The following is a 27,581-nucleotide window of genomic DNA, read 5'->3' as shown; positions in this document are numbered from 1 at the left end:
GGTACCAAGCATGAGTATCTCTACTCCTAAAGATTCTATAGGGAGATCGGAGAAAAAATCAGAAACTCGGGGACCAGGTAGTCCACCTTATACAGCCAGAAAATGTCAAAGACCCTGTCTTAAATAAGGGAGTAGCAAGGTTGTCCACTGACATCCACATGTGCACTGTCCCACACAGGTGCTTGCATTTGCACACAGAAGTATACATATATGCTCAAAAAGGTTTTTTAAGTAATTTTACCTGGCATGGTGGTATATGTCTGTAATCCCAATAAGTGGAAGACAGATGTAGGAGAACTGTCGCAAATTCAAGCCCAGCCTGGTCTGCATAGCATGTCCCAGCCCAACCAGGGCCATACAGTGAAATCCTATGACAAAAATAATTTTTTAATAAATAAATACTCTTCACTTCTAAAAATAAAAGTAAGTAGCCAGAAATGTGAGTGTAACTCAGTATTAGAGCACTTACCTGCATGGCAAGCCCCTAGTTCCAGCACTGTAACAATACTAAGTAGAAAATATGATGCAACACAGCTTGTCTATTCCAGTTCATAAATAGGATTATTTCATGTGCAGGGAAAGAAAATGTTAAGCTAAAAAATTGTTACAAAAATATTGTAAAAGGTTAGGTTTGCAAAGTGATATATTCATATGTCCATGAATACATATCCATGAATATAATGTTGATGATGATGATGATGATGATGATGATGATGATGATGATGATGATGTCTGTGGTCATGTCATTTGAAAGGATAAGCCAAACAAACATCATATTAGAAAAGCACATGACATTACATGAAAACCATCTCCAATGATGTCAAGAGAGCACAAATCAATCCACTTCTGCTGATACTTGGAATCTATTGCATACCAAAGATCAAGCCAGTCATAGAACAACCACTGTCTACTCAAATGCAGTACTTGCCTGAAAACAATTATGAAACCTTAGAGTCTCAGGACTAGGTTCTTGTTTCTTGCTTTAAGTCCATGCTGATTTATTGGTTCTGTTCCATCTCACAGCTGCTGATGGTCCAGGAGATCGCTTCATCATTGGGGAATCCCAAGCTGGTGAACAGGTGAGCTCCATAAGCCTGAAGGACACTGAAGATGTCTGCTTCACAGACTGTGGGCATCTAGTTATGTTTTTAGTAGCAGCATTGTGGAAGTCACAGAGAAAGATCAGTTAGAATACTATCAAAAGTATAAAAGAAAAGTCCCCTTGTGAACAACACTGAGAAAACAATACTGAACGAACCTGCATCTATCAATATATGATGGATAAGTTTGTTACACACCCACAGACTTGCCTCATAGGCATTTTCAAGCCCTATGATTGAGTGATTCTCCCTATAAATTTTGATTTTCTGGCTAGAACTACATTTACCTCGATGCTTAGATGCTTAGATAAGGAAGCTCTTGGAATCAACCTTCTACAGATGACATTAACCTTGTTTATTTTAAAGTTTATAAAAGTTACAAAAGTACATGAGAAGCTGAGGAAGAAAAGACATGAAGATAAGTTTACCAAAACTGACACATTTTTTTAAAATTATTGCCATTTTATTTTTACATACTACTTAGGGAGAAAAAACAGGTAGGCTTGGTGTGTGTGTGTGTGTGTGTGTGTGTGTGTGTGTGTGTATGCATTTGTGTGTCTGAATGTAGGAACACAGATGATGGTATGGCACATATTCAAGTAAGAAGACAACCTCAGATGTCAGTCCTCACCATCTACCTTGTTTAGGACAGAGTCTCTGTTACTTACTGCAGTGTGTGCAATGACAGCTCACCTTTGAGACTTCACATCTCTGGTATTCACTTCGCACCTCACCATAGAGCACTGGGATTACAGGCACATGTGACTGTGCTTGCTTTATATGAGTTCTGGGAATTCAAACCCAGGACCTCACACTTGTACATTGAGCACTTTACCCAATGAGCATCTCCCTTTCATTCTTTTTGACTTTATTTGATCACTTAGCACATATTTTTAACAGATAAGAATTCCATTTTATAGTGAAGCCACAAAACAAATTGGTGTTCAAAGAATACTTGTCTGAACTTCAGTTGAATGTACTCAGCATTCCTGGGTCCAACACACTATATGATTGGAAAGTGCTACATTCTGATCTATAACTTAGATTAAGATATCATTCTTCTCTTATGAAGTCAGAGGAGACAGCATAAATAACTAAATATTGTAAAGTATATTAGTTATTAAGGTAATGGTGTCAGTCAGTCACTCTGGAGTGCAGAAGAGACTTGAACATTTCAACAGAAGATGCATAGGATGATGATAACACTGGAGCATTCTAGACGAGCAGTATAGGTTAAAAAAACGCAGAGGTGCCTGGCCAAGCAGCTTAGGCCTATAATTCTAGCACTTGTTTAGCAGAGATCTTGGAGGATCAATGCAAGTTCAAGGTCAAGTTGGACCACATAGCAAATTCCAGGCAGCTGGAACTATTTATATGGTGAAACCCTGCCTTAAAAGAACAACAAAAAAACCCAAATATTTAAATAAAAATTATATGAGCTACTCAGAGAACTACAGGTGGTTTATGTTAACCACAGCATAACAGATTAAGAGTTCTAAGCCTCTCACCCCCTATTTATTAGTTGCTTCTAACTAGAGAACTGGGAGCATAAAATGAACTGTGAAACATAGAAGTTTCTAAATTCTTATAAAGGCTTGATGGGGTAATGTCAAACTAGCTCAAGAAAGCAGCTTTTTCTTCAGATCACCTGTATTGCTCTTTACCTACAACATGTGTTACACATACTTAGCACAAGCTCAGATATCTTAAAAGAGGTACATTGTTCACTTGCAGCTTACGCTTGAGCATTGAGATGCCACTGTATACACAAGGGCAATGATTTGCAAAATCATTTCTTAGTGCTTTAAAATGTGTGGCCTTAAATCACTAATAGTTTGGTCCCAATAATTACCACTGGATGCTTTCAAAAAAAATACTGGGTAACTGTAAAATGTTGTCATTAGATTTCCAAAGGAGGAGACTCAGTACCTCCAATAATAAAAAGCCAAGATTTTAACTATGTTCAATATATATGTTATATGCATATATAACATATAGCAAATTTCAATTTAAGAGAGAATACCTTCTCATCTTACAGAGTAAAGGAAATATGTCACATATTCCTAGAATGTATCTTTGTACTTGATTCCTTCATATGCCAGTTGTATTGTCTGATCTAAATAGATATATAAGGTTTTATATATCTAGTAATATCTTTAACATTGGGTTTAATATGATGTAAGTTGGTACGAATCTTTTATCTACCATCTAGAATTTATGTTCTTAGAGAACAGCCAAAGTGTTGCCATGGTTGGTGGTACTTGTGCAATCCTAACATTCACTGAGACCAAACAGGAGGATTGTGAGATCTCGGTTAGCCTGGACCACAAACCAGGATCGTAAAACAAGAAAATAAAACTAGTATTAATAATCACATTAAAATATCTTAAGAGTTGATTTGAGCCAAAAATAAAGAAAATTAGAGGGCCACCCAGATGGCTCATCTGGTAATGACATTTGTCAGATAGCATGAAAACTGAATTTGATCTCTGGAATCTACAACAAAAGAGAGAAACAACTCCTGAAAATTGTCCTCTGGCGTCTACCAGTCACACACATCATACACACAGTAATAATAATAGTGAAAATTAGGAATTCAACTACAATAGAACTTATACATTTACATATGATGGTAGTACATAGAACTCGAGTAAACTGAGGTTAACATAGTTCAGCTTCAGATTCAGTAGCCGAGGCTGATGAGATGGCTCAGAGATTAAGAACACTTGCTACTCTTTTAGAGGACCTGAATTTGATTTCCAGCACCCAGATGGCAGTTCACCACTGTCTGTAATTCCAGTTCCAGGTTATCTGCCTTCTTCTGGCACCAGCCATGGACATAGCTCATAGACAAAATACCCATACCCATAGAATAAAATAATAATTTTTAAAAGAAACAGTAGCCCTGAAATTTACATTAGGATTTACTTTCTAATGGAAATTATTTAGCAAAGAATTCTCTCTCGACCTATTTGAAATTCAGTGTTCCACAGGCCCAGAAGATAGTTTGGGCATTAACCCTTCTTATAAAACCATATATCTCACATGAAAACATTTTCATCAAAAATGAATATGCTATAAAATGATCACATGCATCAAGAGATGTCTCAGATAATTTCTATATCACACTCCTCTCCTCAAAGCTCTGAGATCTATCTAGGCAGAAGATTAGTAGAAAGAGCCAGAGGTAGTAGATGACCTCAAAGAAACCATATTTTCTAGATACAAGGCAGATACACATGAATTCAACAGTTGTAGTAACAGGAAAAAGACCTACGTAGACAAGCTCAAGCCAAACAAAAATGTGTGTAGCATGCAGGAAAGGCCATGGGGTGTGCATGATTCCCCGACCCTTGCTGAGCACTTGTTGGCATTTGAGTGCTGCTTGGTGAAAGTAAAGTAAGTTTTCTTCAGCAGCGTAATAACCTGGTATCAACCAAACTTCAGGGCAGACCTTATACCCAAGAGTAGTCAGATAACACTGTATTGATGGGGGAGGGGGGAATCAAGTTAGATGGGCAGGGAATTGGGGAAGGCTGTGGGAAGAGCTGAGGGAGAAGGATGGATATAATCAAAAGACACTGTACAAAATTCTCAAAGAATTAATAAAAACATTTTCGGATGTCCCAAATAATAAGTGATATCTGGAATTGGAAATCATAATTTTTAAAACACAATGGCCCTAACTTTTCATTTTAAATCATGCATTATTTTGGTAGAAATTTACATGAATATGTAACAATTCTGAACAATACTCAAATGTCTCTTATTGAATTAGCAGAATAAAGGGTTTAAAGTATGTAACTTGTGCTAGATCTTTGCTATCACACTTGTCTATGTCCAGTGACTGTGGGAGAAAGACAGGAGGAACACTGGAGGTATATACCATTATTCAATACATACTTCATAAAATTCTTGTAATAATGAGATACTACATATTTATTTATCTGTTCTAGAAATAATTGTTGCTGCCAAATGTATGCCAACCACTATCTAAGGCTTTGGGATTATAGAGACTATATCTGGGAAAGTAGAGGTTGTAAAGATTAATGTTCTATTGTTTCCAAAGTATGGATGGAGTTAAAAGGAACCACAAAAGTATGTGAGAAACATAAAAACTAGCTAAAGTGATATCCCATTACTACCTCTAGGTCTGAAGGAGAAAAGAGAGAGAATAGCACCTCAACCTGGAGAGATTCATAGCTATGAGACAGCTCCAAAAGGAGCTGTGGCCTTCAGTTAGTGAAGAAGCCCTAACTACCACCAAACTGCAACAAGAACAAACAGAGTGACAGATCTACTTCCCTGTGGACTAGTCCCACTGGCCAAAGTGATGGGAACCTGCTTAAAATACTCCATAGAGCTCAGCCTCCTGGGCCAGAGCAGAGGTCACAAAACATTGGTGTGAGCTGCAGAGGCAAACCAAAAGTGAGCAAATTTTTTGCCTTTGTAGAATTGACACTCTAGAATACATAATTAATTTAATATTTAACCCAGAGTGGATTGAGAGGTTCAAAGAATATTAGCTACTTTGTAGTATTTTATGTTAACAATATAAAAAGACTTTTTAAGGATTTTCTTACTATAAAGGATATTCTGACTATAACTTCTTATTGATCTTACTATAAAGTACTTTATACTTCTGGTAGTTTTCCTTAATCATTGTCTAAGGTGTGTGTGTGTGTGTGTGTGTGTGTGTGTGTGTGTGTGTGTGTGTGTTAAGAAGCACATAAAATGGAAATAGAGAAAAGGTTTAGCAGTTAAGAGCACTTGCTATTCAGTTCCCTGCACCACAGGGAGGCTTGAGACCAATTGTAATTCTAGTTCCAGAGCATCAAATGCCTTCTGACCTTTGGTAGCAACAGGACCACTTGTGGTGAACATATATACATACATACATACATACATACATACATACATACATACATGTAGGCAAAATACTCATATGTAAAATAAAGCAAGCTAAAATACTTTAAACATTTTTTCCTATTGTCTCAGGATTTTTTTTTTTAGGAGTAATTTGAAACATTCTTGCATCTATTCTGTCCTAAATCATGACCTCTGACAGATGATTGTCTTGAAGGACTGTTCATACCTGTCATATGGATCATGTAAATACATGCTTTTTTTTAATCCACACTGAGGTGTTTTTAAATAGTTTAAGTCTACATTTTAGACTTTTATTAACTGATAAGTGAAATACCATGTTTTTAGGAAATTCTTCAAGATAAATAATTTAGATGGCTTTTCTGGACCAAAAACTTTACTTAATGAAATACCACATTTGTCAAACAACAGAACTGCAGCAAATTATCAAAATGATGGGTTTTCATATTTGTCATTCATAATCTCCTATGAGTTGGAATTTTTCTCACAGATTTTCAAATCACTTTACATTAACACAATTCATATTATTTGAATGAGAATCAATAGTGTCAAATGTAAATGGCAGTTCTTCAAGACAAAGCTCCAAGAAAGGACTTTAAAGTACAAATTAAATCAGCTTAAATCGAGTTGCAAACTCTTTGGTGTGAATGCAGTTATTTATGGGTAGCGTCTACTACAGTGGCTCTAAGTGAGTAAACTATAAGAATTTTCATTATTTGTTTCCTTAAAAATGATATATCTGAAGATTTTCCTTGAAGCAACTAACTGGCTGTCTTTTTTGTTTGTACTTCAGCCAACTCAGACAGTCATGCCAGGACAAGTGATGCGGGTTACAACAGGTGCTCCAATCCCCTGCGGTGCTGATGCTGTAGTGCAAGTTGAAGATACTGAACTCATCAGGGAGTCAGATGATGTATGTCACCACCAGGTTCCTGTGGCAGGATTATCGTCATACTCAGTTTCTACAATGTTTATAAGATTAACTGAGATGGGGGTGGGGGTGTTAATATAATATGTAGGACTCCAGTAAATAACTGTCTTAAAGACTGAAGATCTTTTGACATTGAAGGAACTTTTATGCTATTGTTACAGTAAAATTTGATCCATGCTTAATATGAGAATTTTCACAGGCAAACAAATTATTTCACAATAAAAGAACTATTATATTAACAGTTGACATACCTTGCTACTGAGACTACCTTCTGATAAAATGTGAAGATATTCTTGGAATCAGAGTTTAATGTAAAGGACTTTAACAGAGAACATTCGGGCAAGTTCTTGATCCAAATGACCCTTTAATCACTGGTTTTCAGTTCAGGGAAAATCTCTGCCATCAAATGGAAGCCTGGAAATGTTGAATTTGTGTTAATTCCCTCTGCATTGTCCCAAATAAAAGATACTTATGGGATCTAAATAGGCCATTTTGTCAAGAAAACTAATAGCAATTTTTAAAGCCAGACTACTGTGGCTTGCCCTGGTTATGTTTCAATTGCTATGATAAAATCTATGCAGAAGCAACTTGCAGAGGAAAGTTTTTCAGCTTACAGGACATAGTCCTTCTGTGTCAGGGCAGGCACTCAAAGCAAAAACCTGGAAGCAGGAACTGAAGTAGGGAACACAGAGAACGCTGCTTATTGGCTTCTTTCCAATGGCCTGCTCAGCCTACTTGCTCCACATGCCCAGGGATGGCACCACCCAAAGTAATCTGGGCCCCCCTACATCATCAATCATTAATTGAGAAAATAACTCACAGGCTGGCCTACAAGTGGAGGCTATTTTTTCTCTTCTCAGGTAACTCCCACTTATGCCAAGTTGACCACCCCACCCCACCTCCCAAAAAACAGCACAGGCTGGAGATAGTTCAGTGGTTTAAAGTACTTCCTGTTCTTGCAAAGGACTAAAGTTTAATTCCCAGCACACAGGTTGTAACTCCATTTTCAGGATATCCAACACCCTCTTCTCAGCTTCATGGACACCAGGCCCACACCATTCCTACATGCAAAATACATCTCTTTTTACAAAGCAGACTGTTAGGAATAAAACTAGGAAAGTTATCATTTTTAACAGTTTTATAGACTGATAATTATACCTGTTTTGTGAAGTTTGAGGAATCTTATATTCTGAAGGAGAGATTAAAAATAATATGTATTCTTATAGATTAAGTAAATTGTAAAATATAACCATGCTAAGAGATAACAACCTTCCTTGTTCTGGAGATTCTCCTTTTTAATCATCTTCCTCATATATAAAATATTGGCATGCAGATCAGATTACCTTAAAACTGTCCAAGAAGATATTTATTAGCATCAGGGAAGCATATAAAGTATTGAAATCCAGAACATATACATCCTCAAGCTACGAGATAACAAGGCACAATTCAAATGTCACAATATTTGACATTTATTATTATTATTATTATTATTATTATTATTATTATTATTCACAGCCTATGAATGTACAGTTGATGGTTACTATGAGCTTACAGAAATCTATAGCCATGCTTTTCTATGGGTATTTGGGAACATTTACACAATATTGAACTCCACAGCAACCAAAACAGAGGCTATTGGCAGGCACCTTTATTTATCACATGTGTATAGACATATGAACGTCATGTATATATAATTCTTGAGAATCCTGTATACAAGATACAATTCAATGCTTTAACTGATAAGTTTTTAACTATGAAAATTATAAAAAGTACTATTTATTGGCACAAAATGTAAGTTTTCAGGAGCTCTCTTTAAAAGCTCACACTATTTCTTTTAAAGAGTTAACAAATGGTTTCCTCTCCTCTGTATCTGTATATATTGTGGGCCTGTCTAATGATAAGGTATCAGAGGAGCTCATTCCTATTAATCAGAAATTATATTAGACTATATTATTTGAAATTATATCACCTGCTCTAATTATAGGGTACTGAAGAACTTGAAGTGCGAATTCTGGTGCAAGCTCGGCCAGGTCAAGATATCCGGTAAGTTCAGATATTTAGAATGTATAGCCCACTTGTGTCTCTACCTAATCATGAACTCAGGAGAATCTAAAACCACAACTATGTCAACTAGCTATTTTTCTCAAGCTTTAACAAGAATCAAAGTGAAATTTCTAGATTTTTTTTTATTGGATATTTTATTTATTTACACTTCAGATGTCATCCCCTTTCCCCATTTCCCCTCTCTAGAACCCCCTAACACATCCCCCCTCCTCCTTTTTGCTTTTATACCATTTTAATTACATGCATGTATTAAGGTCAGTTCTAGGTTGAGGAACTAGCAATACAATAGATGCAAATAGTCAAGGAACAAGCAAGACAATAAATACAAATAGCCAAAGAACAAGCAAGGCATTAAACACAATTCCATGAACACTCTTGTGATCACTGTTTCTAAGGGTTTATCAGGATGACCAAAATATCTGAGCCAACTTCCCTATCCTAGCCCAAAGTCATTTTCATGTCTGAAGCCTACTTCCTTGTTCTAGCCTAAAATTTAGATTTCTGTCTGAAATTACTTCTTTGTTCTAGCCTAATGTCAGATTCCTGCCTGAAGCCTACTTCCTTGCCCTTAGCCAATGTCAAATTCCTGCCAAGCAGCCCCAAAGGCTATCTGCCTCTCCCCCTTTTTTATTTCATTAACAAGACTGAGCCAGTCTTAAGTTGTTCTGACAAGAATGCCTTCCTTACCCATCATGGAATATGCATTATCAAAAAGCAATGCACTTCTGTCTTAGATTGGTAAGGTTCTGTACAGAATCTTACCTGTCCTTAGCTTGCCAGCCTGTTAATTTAATAACTCTATCTGGGAATCCATTTTCAGATTCAAGCAATATACTTTGGCTGCCAACATGTTGATATTGTTAAAGACAAGCTTTAACACGATGGGCAGGAATAAAAGTATTCCCAGGACAAAAAGGGCTATCATGATCAAGCTATATATGCCATTCCTGAAGCTTGACCAAAATAGAAATACTGATGTCAGTCCATGGGTAATTTTATCAGCAGTTTCTACTGCATCAATGCTCAGCAGAGCAGCATTCTTGAAATTTATAAGCTCACTATGTAAAATTACAGCATCCAGAAAGGTGTTAGAATTATGCCAAATACACTGCAAGTGTCTTTAAACTTTTTCCTAATTATAATGACTACCACTATAAATTTTAGAACTAGCATGAAACCAGTGGTATTTGGCATGACTTTATATCCCATGTCTATCTTGTCTTTTAAAAGAAAATAGTAAAGCTGTATAAAATTATCAAAATTTTGATAAGTACATATGCTCACAGTTAATTTTTCTTCTAGCCAATCCAAAATTACTGAGTCCCAACCCCTAAATTATCCAGAAATTGGAATAGAAATGATTAGGTATTATTTATATAAGTAGCTGATAGTACACCCTCCTCAACTACCCTTAATAAGGTAATAATTTATTGTTCCTTACATATAAAGATGAGGTTTCTCTCCTACAATAAATAGTATGCATAGTTTGAATTATTTTCATTGAGCTACAAAGTATTTATGCAGATTCCATCAATACTAATTTGCCCAATACTAATTTCCCTTTGTAACAAAACTATACTTCTCCAGCTTTATGGCAGCAGGCTAAGATACATATACCAAGGAAAAAGTAGCCTCAGATCTAGATCAAGCTAAGGTGTCTACATGGAAATCAATTCTAACTAATCTTCTTAGCATCATTCTCCTTATCACAGAGCTAACCAGTGGACCTCTGTTAATGCTGTTAGATGTTTTCATATAAGTCTTTGCCTAGTATCAGAGGTTTGAAATTAGTACTTTTACCTATAATACAATAAAAAGAAAAATACAAAGTAACTTCAAATGTAACATTTCTGAGCGAACCGGTGGTGGCGCAGCCGTAAGTCCGCCTGCAGAGGGCGCGGGTCCCTCTGCGCTTCTCTCTCTCTACCCTGTGTGTTCGAATCCCGCTCGCTCCCGCGCATCTCCTCCCACGTCTGGTGGGGAAAAAAAAGTAACATTTCTGTTGAGCAGTCATAGATACTTCTGTTTTGTCTTCTGTAGTGTGATATAACTTTAAAGCTTGGAATTTTTAGAATGTCTTCATTATTTGGCTCTTGACTCATTTCTGAACCTTTTTTCCCCTGATCGTTTCCTCTCTCTGATACTAAAGTTTCCCTCTGAGTAGAAAAAACTGTTAATCTTAGCCATAATGCTTATGGTTCTGCTTTGACTTTCAGACCCATCGGCCATGACATTAAAAGAGGGGAGTGCGTTTTGGCCAAAGGAACCCATATGGGCCCTTCAGAGATTGGTCTCCTTGCAACTGTAGGTGTCACAGAAGTTGAAGTTAATAAGTTTCCAGTGGTTGCCGTTATGTCAACAGGGAATGAGGTAAATAAATAGACAACTATAGTAAAGGAGAGAGCTTATAAAAGAAAACACTTCCTGACATCTGTTATCTGTCGTAAATGGAACATTGTAGATTATGGTTCTTAACAATGGGACCACATTTCTGTAACAAAGAAATAATAAGTTGGCCTTAGCATAGTTCAGGTACAGAAGATAGGGTAAAACTAGAAACTGTGGATTAAGAAATTATTCCCTTTCATTTGTAGAATGAAATATTATAGCCAATGTCCTTTCTACACTCTTAATACAAATAAAGAATGTTAGCTGTATGCTATAGATAACAAACTGCAAGCACAGAACCTAGCCCATTGAAACATGATTTGTGTACTTATGAGGGCCTATCTATCATAAGAAATAGGTGACTGAAATAGGTATCATGGCTAGCCTGTCTTCTTGTTAAATCTATGTGCATTTTAACCCCTAGAGGGGGTTGATGTTCCTTTTTTTATTTAGTTTGGTTTGAGGGTTTGTTTGGGTATCCATTGAAGCATCTCCAGTGGCATGCTGCTCGAAATAACCCTACATGTCATCCATGCCTGGATGGATTTCCAATGAGATGATCATCAGGCTTTTTCTGAGAACTCTTGAAAACCTTCCTGGCTGCCCTTTTGCCTAGGTTGTTAAAATATAGAGCTCTATGGTCATGTCGGGAATGTGAAAGATGAATATTTTAGAAGCTCAATTACAGAATCAAATCATACCAAGATTTTTAGCAACTTCTTTGGACTATACTATTAAAGACAACCAGACTTTAAAGAAAAAATGAAAACAAAACAAAAAAAGTCTTTGTTCTGAGAGTAACCCTTCACTAGCATTAATTTTAATTTATTAAAAGCTTTTAAAAAATGAAATTGGGGATCTAGAGAGATGGCTCAGCAATTACAAGCACTGATTGATTCACCAGAGGTCCTGAGTTCAGTTCCCAGCAACCACATTGTGGCTCACAACCATCTGTACAGGGATCCGATGCCTTCTTTGGGCATGTCTGAACTCACATACATAAAGTAAATAAGTCTTTTTAAAACATGAAATTGTTTAATGTTTTCTCTGTGATCCTTATACTTCTGTTAGTGAAAGCAAAAAACAAAACAAAAAAACAAAATTTGATCCCTAACCAATATCAACTGACCTGAAACAAATATTCTTTTTGTTTTGATAAGACAGTGATGATTTTAATAACCTTGTATCTAACTGGCACCATGTTTAGCAGCAGAGATATGTTTACTTCTAAATTTTATAATCTCTACGTTGCTACTTCCCCCACCCATATTCAAAATTAACTACTTTTACAACTATGTATTTTAGTTCAACAGATGTTACTATGTACCATGCACTATGCTGGAAATCTGTGATAAAGGAAAGAAATAAAAGCTACTATCTCCTCTGAAGGCTTGAGATCCTTGGGTATTAGAAAACAATAACAACTACAAAAAAAAAAACAAAAAAAAAAAAAAAAAAAAAAAAAAAAAAAACCCTCTGCTCATTTATTTTCAGAGGCTGAAAGAAGTTCCACTTACTGACAAGGCTATCATTTATCCAGTCACAGTGCAAGTTCCCCTTAGATGGTAGTTCTGGTTTTCATTGAGATGTATGGCTGATAGATGCCTGCTTCTCTTTTGTAAGTGAACATTTTAAGTTAGCATACAAAGTGGTATGTTTCCCATGGCTTTTTCATAATATGCCATTAACTTGTTCTCTTTCGTCCCCTTCATGGTCCTTCCCTGTGTGTTTGTCCCCCTTTTGCTCATTCTCCTTTCCCCAAGTAGTCCTGCCTTCAGCTTTCTTGTCTGTGTTTCCTTCAGCCCAGTTAAGATCTCTCCCTTCCTTCTCATGGTCCCCTTTCTACATTAATCACCCAGACACACACACATGCATACATACATGCATAAAATCTCCACATATGAGATAAATATTCATTTTTCTTTCTGGATCTGGCTTTTTGTTTAACATAATATCTTCTGTCATATCCACTTTCCTGCAAATATCAGGATTTCTTTTTTTATAAAGCTTTTTTAAATTAGCTTACAAAGGAACGTTTTCTTACATATTGTTTTCACTCATTTTACATTTTGGTTGATTGCATGCCTGCTGTAGCACCCAGCAAACCACCTGGCCCTTCTTTCCCTCTGTACTTTCCCTTTTATTTTTCCTCCTACTTTGCTTTCTTGTTCTTCACTCCTTTCTCTTAAAACTGTTTTACACTCTGTGGCTTCTTTATACTTTCTTGACATTTACTCTTATTTACTGCCACCTAGATAAACATATTTATGTCTGAAATAAATATGTTTGTCTGTGTACCAAAGATATGTATGTATCTTTATCCAGTGGTGGACAAGTATACTGTCTCCATTTCTTAGCTATAGTACAGCAGTAACAACAACAAAAATGGCTGTGCAAGTATGTCTGTGGTTTGTTGACTTAGTCCTTCTGGTAAAGTGGTAGAGCTGGGTCACATAATTCTATTGTCAATGTTTTGAGGAACCTACACACTGACTTCATTAGTGACTTCACCAGGTATCATCCCTGGGTGTCCTGGAACTCTCTATGTAGACCATGCTGGTCTTGAGCTCACAGAGAGCTGCCTGCCTCCTGAGTGCTGAAGTCAAAGCAGTAGACTACTATACCTGGCTGCTCACATTCCTATTGCCAGAAGTGGTTTTTTTTCTTCAAGCATATTTCTATCATAGTCTTCTTCATATCTGTAATCCATCTTTGATGGCTATATAACAATTCTATATTCCAAGCTCCTTATATTAATCATTTGTCCACTATAAGACATTTGAGCCAGGCAGTGGTGGTGCACGCCTTTAATCCCAGCACTTGGGAGGCAGAGGCAGGCGGATTTCTGAGTTCAAGAACAACAAATTGTTGGCATTTCTTTACTTCAGACCATTATCATACATACTTAATGGGTAATCATGTAAGACTCTTACTTAGCCTTAGCTTACTGGAGAACCCCTGAGATGAGAACACTCTGAGATGTAAATCAATGCAAAAAGTAAGAGGAATTTTAATGATCCAATGCATTGGGGTCATCCTACACAGAAGGTGGAGTGGCAACCCCAGGCAGCCCATCTGGTCAGTTCTTATACAGTTTAAGGGGTGGACTAGAGAAACAGTGACTAAGCACAATATGATTCGCAGTACAGTGTGACTTTTAAATTGATTGGTTTTGGGGGAATGAGGTGGCAAGATGGCAATGTCTGTAAGGAAGGGCCTTCCCCATCTGCAGGTGGGTTTCCTTCCCTGAAGTCTGAGGAATGTTAATCAGCCTCTTCCTTCCTCTAAATGTGAATCCAGTAGGTGTCCTCTGACTAAGGAATGTTAATTAGCCTCTCCCTTGGGGGGTGGGGGGACAAGTGTTCCAATGTTCCTCTTCAATCATACTTGCATGCATACATGCACACATACATATTGAAACTTTTTTTTAGATTTGTTTTGATTTATATCTGTCTGTTTCTGTGGGTGCTCTTGGAGGTTGTTGGATTCTCATGGAGCTGGAGTTATAGACAGTTGTGAGATGCCTGATAAGGATGCCAGGATCTGAACTTGGGTCCTTTGGAAGAACATCAAGTACTATTACCTGCTGGGCTTTTCCTTGTTTTAGGGGTGTGGGGTTTGTCTGTTTGCTGAATAGGGTCTCTTACTAAAGCTAGAGCTCAACCACCACGGGATTACAAGCTTTTGCTGAGGTTCCACACTTGTTTCTTGTTGTTGTTGTTGTTATTTGTTTCTTTAACATGGGTGCTAGAGGTCCAAACTCCAGCACTTTACCAACTAAATCTCTCCCAGGCCCTAAACTAATGTTTTATGCTTTAAAATCTTAAATTATGCTTAAAAGTGGTAAATGTTTCTCTTTCTTGTCTTGTCTTACTTTATAACCAATTAGCCAAGAAAGTTAGCATAACTTTTTATTTTTCTCAGATCAATAAGTAAAAGCTATTTGAAGAAAAACATTCAGTTTATAATCTGACTGAGTGTGTGTGTGTGTGTGTGTGTGTGTGTGTGTGTGTGTGTGTGTGTGTTAATCTAGTTGGTGTGGGTATACTAGGGTGTACATACATCACTAAATTAGTTTGTGCAACTAGTAAATTTTCTAGAAAATGGAGAAAGAAAAGCTAGGCTGTATAAAAGAGCTGCTGCTGCAAGGGAGAGTAAAACAGTCACCACTGCAAAAAGTTATAGCCTTTGCTTTACACAGAAGTCTTAGGTGCAAGAAAGGCCATTTCCCTGTACAAGAAAGCAAGTCTTAGGTGTGTGATGAACTCATTAAGACCATAGTATTAAATCTCTGCAGAACAGAAGCAGTGGGAGGCCTCTTATGATAAACCAAGCGAATATGCCATTTAAAAAAAAAAAATAAGACCCATTCTCTTCATAAGGATTTAGCAAAAGAACTTTTACCTTTCTTCGCAGATTTCCTTTTGAAGTCTTGCATAACAATAAAATGCTAATCATTGAATATCTAAAATTATATTCCCCTTTTGTTCTAAAAGTATTTTTGTGTGAATATTACAGTCATGTTAAAAGTACCCCGAGTACTGCACTTGTCCTTGATGAAAGAGTGTCTTTTAGAAATAAATACATGACCAAACAAGCTAGAATTAACACCAGTGGGTAGTTCATTATTTGATGAATACATGAATTCATTAGCTAAACATAAAAATTGAACTCTCAACATTGAACACTAAAATTTAACAATCTTGAATGGGTAAAGAAATCTCTCTCCAGTCTAGTTTATCAAATAACATACATGGATTATAGACTAATAATCAATGTTAGAAACAGATAGAAATGTAGTCAGTTGGTAGAGAAGATGCTTACTGGCATCAAATGGAAACTCTAGCAGCTCTTCACCACAGGAAAAAATTAGCACATATCTGATCAAATAAACAAAATGTCCTAAGGTCTTTATTTTATGACAAAAATAACTAACTTTGGGAGTTCAACCAAAAATATCATAATTCAAAATGAGTGAACTCATTAACAAAGAAATCTGTATTAGTTACTTTTCTATGGCTGTGATAAAATACCATGAGCAGAGGCAATTTGAGGGTTTGTTTTAGCACACTGTTCTAGGGAGCTAGAGTCTACAATCCCTAGGAACAAGAAGCTGGTTCATCACATAATCATCTACACACAGGAAACAGAGAAAGAAAATAGGAAGTAAGATATGGCTGTGAAACCTCAAAGCTGGCCCCCAGTGGTTTACTTCCTCCAGCAAGACCAAACCTCTAACAAAGTTGCATAATTCCCCAAACAACACTACCAACTGTGGTCCAAATGTATATGAGGCTACAAGGGGACATTTAGAATTCAAACCACTGTATCCCCTGAATAAAGAGGCTAAAGGAATTCAGTGAAGTGCAGCATAACAAAAAAGAAAACCTTACTGACAAGACTTCTTGCCTGAATCCTTTCCTTTAACGTATTGCATTTCTTGATTGATGGGTTTTGGAGGGTGGGCATTGAGACAAGGTCTCATATAGCTAATGTCTATGTGGCTAAAGATGACCTTGAGCTCCTAACTGTCCTGCCTCCAGCTCCCAGGCACTGGAATACAGGTCTGCACCACCACACCTGGCCTCAAAGAGCTATTATACTTGCTCTTTGCTGAGAAACTCTTACACTTCTCAGTTGCCTTCAGATCAAAATTCATCTTTATACCAAAGTGGCATATTTTGAGATGACATATTTCTCTACCATATTACAAAATCTCAGTAGTATCTTAAAGGGAGTGAGTTACAACAAAGTACATACCCGATTTTGAGAACTGAAGTTGGTTTTTTCGTGGTTCTCAAGGAGATTTAGTGAGGACAGTCCAAGAAGAGACTGGTAAAATTTGTCAAGCAGGTGACTTTCTGAAACAATCATTTGCACCTTTGTAGCCCACTTGGAGCTGCAATTAAATAAATGTGTCCATGATCTTAGAAGAAAATAGTTTCAAAACCACTACTTCTTAACATGAAGCCAAAAATCTGGATACATAACATCTCTAATGAATCAGAAAGAAGATTAAAGGGGAGACTGTGGTTATTGCCCTGGGTATTCCATGTATTAACAGACAAAGTCTCTGAGATAGTAGACTTCCCTTCTGCCTCCTTCTCAGTCTACTTCTAAGTAGTATTTTAGGTCTGAGGTTGAATCTCAGTACTATAGTACATGGGGCCCTGAGTTTGATCCTTAGCACCTTAAAATAAAATCTTTCTGAAACTTAAGTATATGTTTTTCTTACTTTCCCTTTTCTCTCTCTTTTCTCTATCTGCCTCTCACTTTATTTATTATTATTAGGGAGGATTGAGGTGCATACATGCTATAGTGTATTTGGGAAGGTAAAAGTAGAACTTTGTGTAATCATTTCTCTCCTTGCCTATACATGAGTCTCAAGGACCGAACTCAGGCTATCAGACTTTGGGCAAGTACCTTTACCCTCTTGTATTTTCTCAGATGAAAGTGATGAAATGAGAGCCACACTCAAGCTGTGTGAATACACAGCTTAGGCTGAGTGATCCCAGAGCGTTTCCTTCTCTAGTCTAACTCTCCCTAGGCCTAGGCATGGAAGCTTCTAGCCTCCATACAATCTAATCTTCCATGCTGACTGATTCAATATGGTTTTTCTCAGCTTCCAACTGAATTGCTCTGCCTGGTCTCTTACTAACTTTGGCAATATGTTCTAATCTTCTGGTTCCACTTGTTCTTTGTGTAATCTGTCTGTAAAACTGTCCTGGGTAATTTGTATTTAGTCTGAATCTACTTAAAAAAAAAAAAAAGTTGTTCCTACTATACTGACTAAGCTGACTCCTTATTAAAATATCCTAACATAAGTAAGTTTTCTTCTGTTTTTTTGGCACCAGTAGTAGATATTAACTCAGAGAGATGGAATTGTTGAGATAGATAGATAGATAGATAGATAGATAGATAGATAGATAGATAATGGAATATGTCTGTATTCCTTGTTTAAGTTTGTGTTCAGACACAAAATAGGTTTTTTTCAAAGAAGTTTTCCTTTAATACTATTGACTCCACTTCAGAAAAGAGACTAGAAAGCTTGAAAGAAAAAAAAGCAAATGGTTTTTCTCTTCAAACTTGAGAATATCAGATATTCTCATTGTCAGATAAATTGGAAGAGGGCTAGAGAAATGCCTCAGTAGTTAAGAACACTGGCTGCCCTTTCTGTGGACCAAGGTTTGACTCCCAGCCCACAAACACCTGTAAGTCCAATTCCAGGGAATCCAGTGCTGTCTTCTGGCTTTTGTGGGTACCAGGAACACAAGCACAGACATTCATGCAAGCAAAATACTCATACACATAAAAGTTATTTTAAGATAAACTGGAAGATAGTATTATAATCATCAGTTTCTAGGAAAGCCCAGTTTCTCCTTGACACTATTGCCAAAGTATAGCCAAAGCTAGTGTGAAATCTAGCCCACTGCCCAGCTACCATTCTCCTTTACTTAAACAATAGTTATTCAAAGATCCTTTGAGCATAATTCTACATGCTGGATGCTGCCATAGATAACCAGATGCTAAACTAATTAACATCGAATTTCTTCCATTATAATATAATAGCAACATTAGATAAGAAAATAATTCGTGTTTTACTTTTTTCACATTGTAGCTGTTAAATCCTGAAGATGACCTATTACCAGGAAAGATTCGGGACAGCAATCGATCAACACTTCTAGCAACAATTCAGGAACATGGTTACCCAACAATCAACCTGGGGATTGTAGGAGACAAGTAAGTACAACATTTTGTTTTCAAAGGTAGTTATTCTGAAATATAAATGTCTAGATTACTGGGGTAGCTAGATTTGGTGCTAAAGAGACAGATTGAACAATGTGGTTTTCATTGGTCACATTCTTCAGAAGCCTAAGGATTATAAAGATGCATAGACTATATTAGTAATAAAAATTTCTTTTTTTCTTTCATTCTTTTTTTTTTTTTTTTTTTTTGCTTTTTTGTTGTTGTTGCTGTTTTGTTTTGTTTTTTTCGAGACAGGGTTTCTCTGTATAGTCCCTAGCTGTCCTGGGACTCGCTCTGTAGACCAGGTTGGCCTCAAACTCAGAAATTCGTCTGCCTCTGCCTCCCAAGTGCTGGGATTAAAGGTGTGCACCACCACTGCCCAGCGGAATAAATATTTCTTAAAATAGGTATTACAAAAGGAGAAATATAGCTGGGCAGTGGTGACGCTCGCCTTTAATCCCAGCACTTGGGAGGCAGAGGGAGGTGGATTTCTGAGTTTGAGGCCAGCCTGGTCTACAGAGTGAGTTCCAGGACAGCCAGGACTACACAGAGAAACCCTTGACTCGCAAGAAAAAAAAAAAAAAAAAAAAAAAAAAAAAAAAAAGGAGAAATATTTCAGTTTGCTGTGGTGTGTTAAATTGAAGGGTTTTTTATATATAATATATCAATGTAATTGGCTTTATCCTGGTGAATAAGGGTGATGATGCCATTACTGCTCACAGTTTTATTTCAAGAAAGACATTAGAAACACAAATAAGAAGCCAAGAAAATCTATCAAAACTAGTTATTACCTGATTCTTTGACATTTAAGCACAGTTGTTTTCCTTGGGCTTAATTTTGTATCTTTGTGTAACCCAAATTTCTTCCAGCTTCACCTATTTAAGTGCAAAAGAGGTGCATTAACTATACCTGCTCATATTTAAAACACATTGCCCTACCTACCAAGTCAGTTCAAACCTTTAGTAAATTCTCCAAATGTTTCTTTCAGTTGCCAATGATATGTCTCATCATTTAAAAAACAAGTCTCCATCTCTGAGCATCCCACTGCTGAGCAACAGCTCTCAACCCTTTTCATAAGGTGCAGACTCCTGTTCTCCACAAGTGTCACTACTTGTAGGAATAATCAACCTAGTAAAGACAAAACAAGATCCACTGGCGTGATGGATACCATGTATCTGTCACCAGTGTCTCCCTATCTTCCTTACCACTGCAGAAAGCTCAGTATGCATTGGTCCTTTCTTTAAGATGAGGCTCTGGACCTCAGTTCACAAAGTATGTTGTAGTAATATTATTAACCCATGCTAGATGGGAAGTGGCCACAGTCCAAATCTTGAGCATCAATATCATATGAGTAACTTTTTAAAGTTCTTTCCTGAGATTGTTTGAGGTGTCTTTAAACTTCATTCCTTTTAAAAATCCTTACTCTTGTGTTCTCCTGGCTGTTTAAAGAAGCCCATAGCTGATGACTACTTTGCAAGTCACGTAGTATCAGAGACCCACCTCCTAGAAAGAAATTGGGAAGAGCTTCACAACAGGAGAAAAATACCGAGTTCTTTGAATTTGGACCTAATCAGTAATCTGTCTTTTAATATAAATTTCAAATACCTAAAACCAATATTGACATAGATAGAAGCTTAAAGAACACACACACACACCTGAGAAGAAGTAGGATGGATTTAAGAGTTTTAAAACCACAAGGATAAAATAAATAAGAAACAAATTTAGCAGAAAAAGTCTTTGTTCCCACCAAACAATGGTGCAGGCCCTTCCTCAAGTGCATTATAAACTGTTTACAACATGTAAAGGTGAGGGAGCTTAGTTCTTATTCACATTATTACATATCCTAGCTCTGAATCGCACTGTTCTGACCCATACTTCTATGTATTCTTACTTCCATTCTGCACTTTCCACATTGGTTTGGTTGGATGTTTTCCATGGGGTATGTAATGTGCATGCATGTGTGTACATGTGTGTTATGTAGCACAGGCAAACTTCTGTTTACCAAGGGTCTTGGCCACTGTAGCCATGTTTGGTTTTGTTTATTTTTTGTTTGTTTTGTTTTGGGTTTGGTTTGGGGGAAATCTTTCTCTTTTTTTCTTCTTTCTTTTTCTTTTTTCTTTTTTAAGGTACTTAGGTACTTGGTAGACTATATTACTGACATTATCTTACTATAAAACACCTTTAAAGTACTCTTGTGTTGGTGTACTAATAGATATAAGTTTTTTAGAAAGCAGGTTTGTGGAAAGGGACTGAATTGTCCTTCGTTAAGAGACTTACAGACTCATGAGTGATGAGATCCTGAAGTAGGAGAGCAATTAGAAGAGATAACATCAAGGCCCTCAAGGGACACAGGCCTTTCATTCCTTCCAGATTCAGGAATGAAGGGAATTTTCAGGGTGGGAGGATAAAAGTTCCATATTATGGTAACCTAGCCTACATGCCAGAAGTCACAAGGCACTGAAAGTAAAGTTATAATTCAAGGATGTTTCCAACTGCAAGGAGGGAAACTGCTAGAACACACAGCATGCTTTATCAACTCTCTGCCCCAGAGAGAGCTGAGGGAGTAGGGGAGGCTGAGATGGGAGAGGGGTCTATGATCTAACACTGATGTAAAGTTCTTAATTAATTTGTGATAGGCATTTCCTGATGATGTTATAATGTTGATTTTAAATTTAACCTCAAAGCATACTTTGAAAGTATAATGAACAACAAACTATAAAAACCATTATATTGGACAATTCAGAGAAATATGCCACTTTCTAGTGTATATCCTTTTATTTGGTAACAATACGTTATATAAAATTGAGAACAGGGTTGTTGTTTGAGTGTTGCTAATACAGACTTTTTCAGTCTTTGAGTGCTGTATTAAAGAAGCTTAGATGAATGGTTTAGAACTCAGAGGTGGAATGTGGGAGGAAAGAATTTGCTGCTTTTCTAATGAAAATCTGTACTGGGAATTTAGCAAGGGAAACAAGGTACATCACTGTACAGCTATTGATATTCTGTGTAGGTTGTCTCTTCATTCTCTTTGCTATATATTCCCTTCTCTAATGAAAGCAAATATTGTTATATAGAAGCCTCTGTGAGAAGCTCTGCAAGGAAACAAGTAATCATGGGAGGAACTCTGGGTGAGAAACAGCTCAGGAATGTTTTCAAGCACAGACCTATGCTAAGCTCTGACCGATGGGGGTAGAAAGTGATCCTTGTGTTCTTGTCATCTGAAAAGTCCCGAGTGTGGCTTTAGTCCCGTATGACTATACTTTGTAGCTCTTGTTCTTGTCATTTTCCTGGTGTTTTCAGTCAATATAAAATACAAGAGCATTATAACTGTTTAAACCAATTTGACCTAAAGTTTGCCCATCATTTATTTATTTATTTTTTGTTTAATATCTGTATGGATATTTTGCCTGCATGTATGTCTATACAGCATGTGTGCCTAGTGCTGTGGTGACCAAAGAGGGCACTAGGTCCCTAGGTCTGCAGTTCTAGGCAGTTGTGAGCTGCTTTGTGGGTGCTAGAAACCAAACTTGTTTCAGATCCTCTGAAAGCACAGCCGATGCTTTAAACTCTGGGCCACTTCTGCAGCGCTATGACATTTGCCTAGGCCTTGTGTACTTTCTGTTTAAAAGAAGAAAGCGAGTTAATACATCAGTGAGAATTATAAGAGGAAGGCTTCAAATAGCTTTTCACTATTTTTTAAGTGTTCTAGAAATAACAAGTCTACATTAAAATATATTCTCTATATTTTGCTCACACTGTAAGGAACACAATACGTTGGAGTTTCTAGGGTTTTGGTTTGTCTTCTTTTTTTTTTCTTAAAGTCTAATTTTGAAACCCAACAATGTTAAGAAATTCATCTAACATTATAAAGCTAATTAGTGCAGAGGGAAAAATGGAATCTAAATTTCTTGAAGTTAATCATTTACAACTTGCTATAATTTTGAAAACGTGATAAAAATATGTCAGAAGAGCTGCAACAACTCTAAGCTTAGGTGGTCAGAACATATTTTATAGAGTCCAAGAATTTGAAGGATTAGTAGTATCTAGATAGAAAAAGATGATGTGTTAATCCAAATAGGAGCCATAAATTTTACAATAATAGGCCAGACTGATTAGAACAAAACATTGGGAGTAGAAAGAATACACATAAAGTTGGCACATATTTGGGGTTAGAATTGCCCAAATTAGTTGAATTTGAAGCTTTTTTTTAAAAGCAGGAGTGGTATAGTAAGTCATTATTTTAGAAAAATAATTTGATTGTGGTGTATCAGATGGCTAATGGCTGAGGGAGACTAGAATTAAGAGTGATACAGCTTACTCATTGTGTAGTCAGTCACCAGGAAACATTCATTGTATCTCGATATAAGCTACGTGTTGGGCTAAGACTTTCTAACTGTAAAAAGTGAGGGTGTCACTGCTCCAAGGTATGGTTAAGGGGACTGTTTCAATTGTAGATATGAGGCATGGAGAGACAGCTAGGGACATCTGGAAGAGCCCAGAGCTGGGAGATAAAGTAGTGAACTGAACACAAATAACAGACCAATCTTGGCCATGGGGGGCAGGGAGTGTGCATGAGAAGGAAAGAAAGAAATAACTAAGAGAGGGGAGCAAGAGAAAGGATGAAATAGCAGGGTTAAAAGGATGAGAAGCTGGAGTGGGGCTGAAGAAGTTTAGGGAAGGGAGGGGAGAACTAGACACCTGGAGGCCAGCATATCTGTGGTATGCTAATAGGCACCACTGAGAGCCATTTGTCCCTTCTGACAGGGAGGAGGAACTGGCTCCTTTGGTAGAGGAGAATGAGCACCGGAATTTGGGGGAGTAGGGATCCTTCTGGACCTAACACTAACAAACTTGTATGTTTATCCCAAGCTGCTGGTCCATGGGTTACAGAAAGTAGCAACAATGCAGTAAATTCAGTGCATCCAACTGTAAGTTTTAAGTAAGTTGTTATTAAAAATACAAAGGTAAGAGAGATATGTATCTTAGCACTGAGGAGTTACAGCCTAATAATAAAAATACTTTCAAAACATTTCAGATATTAAACTCAGATTTCAAAAATAGAATTAAAAAGAAAGAAATCAAGAGAAATAATAAAGGCTGTCACATAGCACACAGTAGTACCACTGTTATTAGTGTTGATTCTCTTCACTTGAGCAACACTTTGTTAAAATAGTATGTTTAGCCAGGCAGTGGCTTTTAATCTTTAATCCCAGAATTTAGGAACTGGAGGCAGGCATATCTCTGAGTTTGAGGCCAGCCTGATTTACAGAGTAAGTTCCAGGACAGCCAGGGCTACACAGAAAAACCATGTCTCAAATAACCGAAAACTAAATCAATCAATAAATAATAAAATAAAAATACAACAGCTATTAGGCCTCTTTAGCACAGTTTTATATCCTGCCATTTGTAATCTATGCTTTCTTGGCTTTTGAAGCTTTTCTTCCTATGTCCGTTCTCCTAAGGCAAGTTTTCCTATGGCTCTCCATTCCTATGGCTTTCTGTCCTCATTCTGTAACATCATTGGCTCCCAAGTCCTGTCTTCCCTTCTTTGAATACAAAACTAGTCAAGCTTAGACAAAACAGATGAGAACTGTCTGGTTCAGTAACCAGTCAGCCTGTTTGTCCTACTAGACGGCATGAGTTACTGAATGCCATTTCATGCCAGGAAATACAGAGTTGTGGCCAACAGTTAGTTAAAATATTGGTCATCTGGGCATATGTGAGTTTCAACTTTTATATTTTCTTTCTAGTTGCTATCATGTATATAGCTATAGTAGGTGAAGAATTTGTTATATTGAGTCAGTGTGTGTACTTTCTCAACAAATAATAGTAAGCTTCTCCATTAATAGGACAAAGTATGTGTTGATAGTCACTATGTCCGCAGCAATTGGTGAGGGTACATCTCTTGGACTGGACGATCTGGCCATCTTTTCCTATACTGTCTTCACTTTGCATGCAACCTTAATTAAATTAAATTACATTCAAGGCTGCAGAATTGGTTCAATTGTTAAGAGTACTTGTTATGAGGGCCCGGATTTGGTTCCTCTCACCTACATGGAGGCTATGGCAGTCTATAACTCCAATCCCCGGGGATCCAAAGCTCTCTCCTGACATTCTCCGGCACATACATACACACAAGCAAAACACACACATGAAATAAAATCACTTTTAATTTAAAAAATTAAGTTAAGTATTAATTGAATTCATTTCATTCCAAAAACTGTTTTTAACTATTATACTGTTTGTACCTCAGCTTAAGACACAGCATAGCGTCTTGACTTGAATTCCTTCCTGTAATTAAGTAAAATGTTCCCCCTTCTAGAAAAGAAGACTTCTTAGAAGCCAGCCCCACGCAAATCCTGCTGAGTTACTTGGCTTTGTTTTAGACTGTATTTGAATTTCAGCCTTGCAACTGCCAGTTTGTAAAGCTGCCTCTTCACATTAAAGCACAAAGTGGAAGATTAACAAGTACTGAGACAGCAAATTGGATTCTTATAAAACTGGCACATTGTGTAAAAATTATCAAGATAGACTTAATAGTACATTGATTACTTGGGCAAAGCCTTGCAGCTTCCAATTTGTGAGCCAAACAGGTTTAACTTCTTAGTGCTTCCCTAAAGTTCTTTAAAGTGGGACTTTTCTAATCAACTAGGAAGAATTTAGATTTCACTTTAATTGGTTATTTATAAACTGCCTACTTCTTTTGAAGTGAACTCTTTTCTGTTCAAAATATAGTTTTAAATTTTGATCAGCAGATTTTTTATCATTTATTGAAAAACTCTTCATTTTTCTCATTAACAAAGAATTCTTCATACTTTAATGAACATGCATTTAATTAAAAGATAGTCTTCTCATTCTTAATGGGAGACTTCTTTAGTGCCTATTACAGTTGCCTTTCTGAATCCTTAAGCCTTGATATTTTGTTTCCTCAAGAAGTTATCTCTAGATAGTGCTATACCAGTAGGAATTTCCTTTCTATATAAAGTATAACATGAGGGCTCCAAATCTGGTTGACCGAAAGGCTTTTATTGTAGAGCATGTGGAAGGGTCCAGATGAGGAAGAGAAAGTAAACAAGGCCAGCAGATAGGACCAGGCCGAGAGAGGAGAGAGGAGGAGGTGGTGGAGAGCAAGGAGAGGACCAAAAGAAGACAGACAGACAGACAGACAGACAGACAGACAGACAGACAGCAAAGAACAGATGGCTGAAATGGCAGCGTCATATGGGAATGAAGAGCTGGAGGAAAGGATGCTGATGAGCTGGAGATGTTTATGGCAGTGGACAGGGTAAGAAGGGCCAGGAAGGCAGCATGGACTCTGTGACAGTATCTGAGAAGCTGAGAGGCTGAAGGCTGGCATGAGCTTGGGTATACTAATAGACACCACGGAAAGCCATTTATCCTGTTTCTTTTGAACCTGACACTACACTAACCTCACAAACTTTCCTAAAGCCCCTCAACCAGGTCTGATTATTATGTTTCACTTATATATTTCATACACACACACATATAATATACTCATTTTAATCAATATATCTGAATTCAGTCAATAATATTATCACTACTTATTTCATTTATTTTTCTTAATTTTTTTTTACAAGGTCTTACTATGTAGCTGTAGCTGGGCTGGATCTCCCTGTGTAGACTAGGCTAGCCTCAAACTCACAGTGATCTATCTCCTAACTCCTAGCTATGTCCAAACTGCTGAGATTAAAGTTATGCACCTCCACACCTAGTATTCTAATTTTTTAAATGTTGTCTGCACTAGCTACTGGCTTCAAAGCTTGACCTTGTTTTCTTTTCTTTTTATAACTGCATAGTGCCAAAATATCTTGTGGAAGTAGAGGGAAATAACAGCCATGTATAGCACATGTGTTATGCAGTATATGAACTAATGCTCAGAAAATGCTTGTAGTTATCCTTACTCTTTGAAGAAATTAGTAAATGCCCCCAAGCTGCTTTTGTTGTTTGGGTATTTATTAACTGCATTTATTCTTTAATCCACAAGACCTAGGACTTCCCACAGTCTGCCAACTTCATTCATCTTAAAACAAAACAAAAACCTAATTAGCAGATGTTGGCCATCTGTTTTTATATTAAGCACTTTAAAATAAAAAATGTATTTGCTTTCTGAGTACTTTGAAGTTTGAGCAAGGAAGCTGAGATTATAACTACAACATTTCTCTCTTCCCTTTCCCCCACCCCCAAACTCTCCAATCTATCTCTACTCTGTTCTCCTTCAGGTTCATGGCCTTTTTTCATTAATTGTTATTGCATGCATAAATGTAGACACATACATATTGCTAAATATAACCTGCTCAGTGTGTATAATGCTACTTGTATATATGTTTTCAAGGTTAACTGCTTTGTACTGGACAGCTACTTGGTGTGCTCTTCCCTAGAGAACGGCACCTCTTCCATTCCCAATTCAGTTGCCTACAGTTCCTTGTGAAGGGCTGAGGCCTTGT

The 27,581-nt window shown here is 37.0% G+C and overlaps 1 protein-coding gene across 20 annotated transcripts in view; it reads left to right on the top strand.

The window, feature by feature from the left end:
- The window catches only part of Gphn (gephyrin), a 410,619-nt gene that overhangs the window by 350,940 nt on the left and 32,098 nt on the right, over positions 1 to 27,581 (top strand). For all 20 annotated transcript variants that reach the window (XM_076921909.1, XM_076921924.1, XM_076921922.1 and 17 more), the window contains 5 exons: positions 1,024 to 1,079; positions 6,781 to 6,900; positions 8,903 to 8,961; positions 11,199 to 11,352; positions 18,989 to 19,110. In XM_076921909.1, the coding sequence (XP_076778024.1) occupies positions 1,024 to 1,079; positions 6,781 to 6,900; positions 8,903 to 8,961; positions 11,199 to 11,352; positions 18,989 to 19,110 (511 nt within the window). The remainder of the gene's footprint in view (positions 1 to 1,023; positions 1,080 to 6,780; positions 6,901 to 8,902; positions 8,962 to 11,198; positions 11,353 to 18,988; positions 19,111 to 27,581) is intronic.

This window comes from Arvicanthis niloticus, chromosome 23 (genome assembly GCF_011762505.2).
Source record: "Arvicanthis niloticus isolate mArvNil1 chromosome 23, mArvNil1.pat.X, whole genome shotgun sequence".
Classification (NCBI taxonomy): Eukaryota; Metazoa; Chordata; class Mammalia; order Rodentia; family Muridae; genus Arvicanthis; species Arvicanthis niloticus.
This window is presented reverse-complemented; position numbering and strand designations above follow the sequence as displayed.